Genomic DNA, 2,806 nt, shown 5'->3' with positions numbered 1-2,806 from the left:
AGGGAAAGGGTAAAGGCAAAGTGTTTTAGTTGTAAAATTACATTTATATCTCTTAATTTAGTACGGTACCAATTTCGTACGGTTTCAGTATATACCGACGATATGAGTACTTGAAACCGGTACTGTACAATACCAAATTTCAAAATTCAGTTCGGTACATACCGTATTGAATTTTGAACGATGCGGTACAGTGCGGTTTTAGATGGCACGGTTCGGTACGGTTAAACGATTTCGGTATGCAATTGACTCTCTTAAGTATGTTATGTGGATATTGGAAGATGTCTGGAACTTATATGTTGGGTTCACGAAGGGTTTTATTGTTCATCAAGTGCAAGAAATGAATCATAGTGCTGATCTCTTAGCTTCACTAGTGCTGGTGGATGAGGAGATTCTCTTGGATCCAACATTTTTATTGTAGCGATTTCAGCGTCTTTGTGCAGGAAGAAATTCATGGAAGGTGATTCTTACGCTTGTGGCTCTTTGCTTTTCATCTTTGTAATTATTTACCAACACTATTATAATATATTGTATATTTCAACAGTTTTGAAAGAAAAAAATAAGCTTTTCCACACTAGCACTCTTTTACACACTAACACTTAACAATCAATCAGATAGCAAATCATTAACCACAACTTGGAGCAACAGGGTTGGTGGTGAACATTTACTAACAGTTTTTCTTGACGAAGATAATTTTTTGGGGTACAATTTCCTGATGGAAATTTATTAACAGAAATCCCTCCTGACTGCAAAACTTCATTCTTCATCAAGTGGATGGACTTGAGGTCTCGAAAGTCAAAACTGAAAAACTCACGAAAATACTTTTTTTTTTATTCTTCCAATCAATGAAGTTTGGCGCACTCTTCACGCTTAAGGGTATTTTAGTAATTAGAGTATCCAATCTCATTGAATCATCATCAATACGTTTGCATTGTGTCGTCACCTCAGCTTTCCCCACTTGAGGATATTATTTGTTTTGTTGGCAAAACTACCCCATTCATTAGCCCAAATTCCCAGTCATACCCCGGACAACCACCGAAGGAAGCCACTCATTTCTTCAGTGATCCAATTTCCTTCCAAATCCCAACTCCCGGTCTCAGCAGTGCCCTCAACAGTTCCTTCTCTTCGGCGACTACTATTTCCGGTGAAAATTCTCCCTGAAAATCGAACTGAGAAAGAACGAGAAGAGAACGACGATGGCGTCGATGAGACTAAGACTAATCTATCCATGTAATCGTTAAACGAAGACCTCCTACTGCCGGCAGCAACTTCAGCCGCCACCTGATGAGATCCCGATGGTTCAGGAACCAGCACATTTGTCGCCGGAGATTCCTCGCCGTCTTTATCCTTCAGTCCAAGGTTGGAATCGGAAACTCCTCCTGTGTGCATGGGCTCCACCACCACCACCACTTGAGAGTTTTCCTCCACCACGTATTCGAATGATCCCATGGAATAGGACCTACGAGTGCTGGGGAGCCCACCGGAATCGGAAACAGAAACAGTTCTCTGTTCACTGAAGCTTCCAATCTCTAACCGGAAACTATTGCCGGCGGACGACAAAGACGACGAAAGCTTCGACATCTCTTCCGATTCATCCACCTCGATAGTCGATCGACAGAGAGGGCAAGTATGGCAAGACATAAGCCACGTGTCTATGCAGCCAGCGTGAAACGCGTGACAGCAAAGTGGAAGCAAACGGAGAAGATCGTGCTGCTCGAATTTGGATAGACAGACGGCGCAATCAACGGTGGATGAGTTTTTGAGCCCGCTGACCGAGTCAAAGGAGAAGAGAGGGAGTGAGTCAATCAAGGACTGGGAATCGGGAGAAACGCGTTTACTTGAGATGCGATGAGAGGGATGTGAGTGATCGGTGACCGTCTCGTGATTTCCAGAGGAAGACCTGCTGCTGTTGCTGCAGCAGCAACAGCAGCTCAGGTGGCGGAGCAGGAGGTGGAGAATGACGGAGAAGACAAACACGGCGATCAAGATGAGAGCGATTATGAGAAGGCTTGGTACCATATTATCTCTCGATGGCGACGTCGGCGACGAAACAGCAGCACCACCACCACCACCGCTATCACCACCACCAACAGTGTCTGCAAATTCACCTCCGATTAACGCCGGCAATGGATGAGGCGGCGGCGGCTGGGGCAAAAGATCCAACCTTCTTCTCATATCCGTTCTTTCTATATTTTTTTCCTTTGGTCTCTACGACTTGTTACAGAAAGAGAGATTAGCAAAACCACTCGTCCATGGAATAGATGGTCTATCACTGGATTTGGGGAAAGGTTTTAAATTGTCTTCCACTTCTGACTTCCGCCCAAGTCGTGTGTTTTATCCGGTAAATCAAATTATTATTATATTTTCTTGGGTATTATTATTATTTTTTGGGGGTAAGCTGTTTACGGTAAAGTGATAAGGAGCAATTAATCACCTGTTGTTTTCTTAAAAAAACGAGAATTTATTACATATGTTTATTTATTTATTTAAAAAAAAATTTATTACTTGGAGAGGGGGGAGATTTGAACGGTGCTCATTACCAAGTTGAACCGGTGGAAGGAGTGGATAGTATTTTTTAGCAGGAAATTTATATATATTAGGGATGGAGGTATTACATATGACTTCCCACAAAGGTCGAACACGCAACTTCTTCACTAAGAGATATGAGTTTTTACGAGTCTACAAATCCTACGTAAACATTATTAATTTAGTTAGTTTATTAAAAAATGATCTTAATTATTAAAAAAGAAAAAAATATACAATTTTAGCATTATGATCTTTTAAAAGAGAAATTTTTAAGGATGTTGCA

General features: G+C 41.6%; 1 protein-coding gene across 1 annotated transcript; it reads right to left on the bottom strand.

Annotated features, from left to right (window-relative positions):
• Positions 1-290: 290 nt before the first annotated feature.
• LOC149029098 (E3 ubiquitin-protein ligase ATL4-like) lies at positions 291-2,299 on the bottom strand. Its single transcript, XM_089149868.1, has one exon. It carries the CDS (start codon positions 2,170-2,172, stop codon positions 1,015-1,017), a length of 1,158 nt encoding a protein of 385 aa, XP_089005994.1. The 5' UTR covers positions 2,173-2,299; the 3' UTR covers positions 291-1,014.
• Positions 2,300-2,806: the final 507 nt, after the last annotated feature.

Source organism: Hakea prostrata, chromosome 1, assembly GCF_041222555.1.
Source record: "Hakea prostrata isolate BN-2017 chromosome 1, UWA_Hpros_2, whole genome shotgun sequence".
NCBI lineage: Eukaryota > Viridiplantae > Streptophyta > Magnoliopsida > Proteales > Proteaceae > Hakea > Hakea prostrata.
Note: the sequence above shows the minus strand (reverse complement) of the source record. Positions and strands in the feature narration are given on the sequence as shown.

Coding starts and splice junctions, on each gene's coding strand:
- LOC149029098 (XM_089149868.1), bottom strand. CDS start 2,172: ATGAGAAGAAGGTTGGATCTTTTGCCCCAGCCGCCGCCGCCTCATCCA.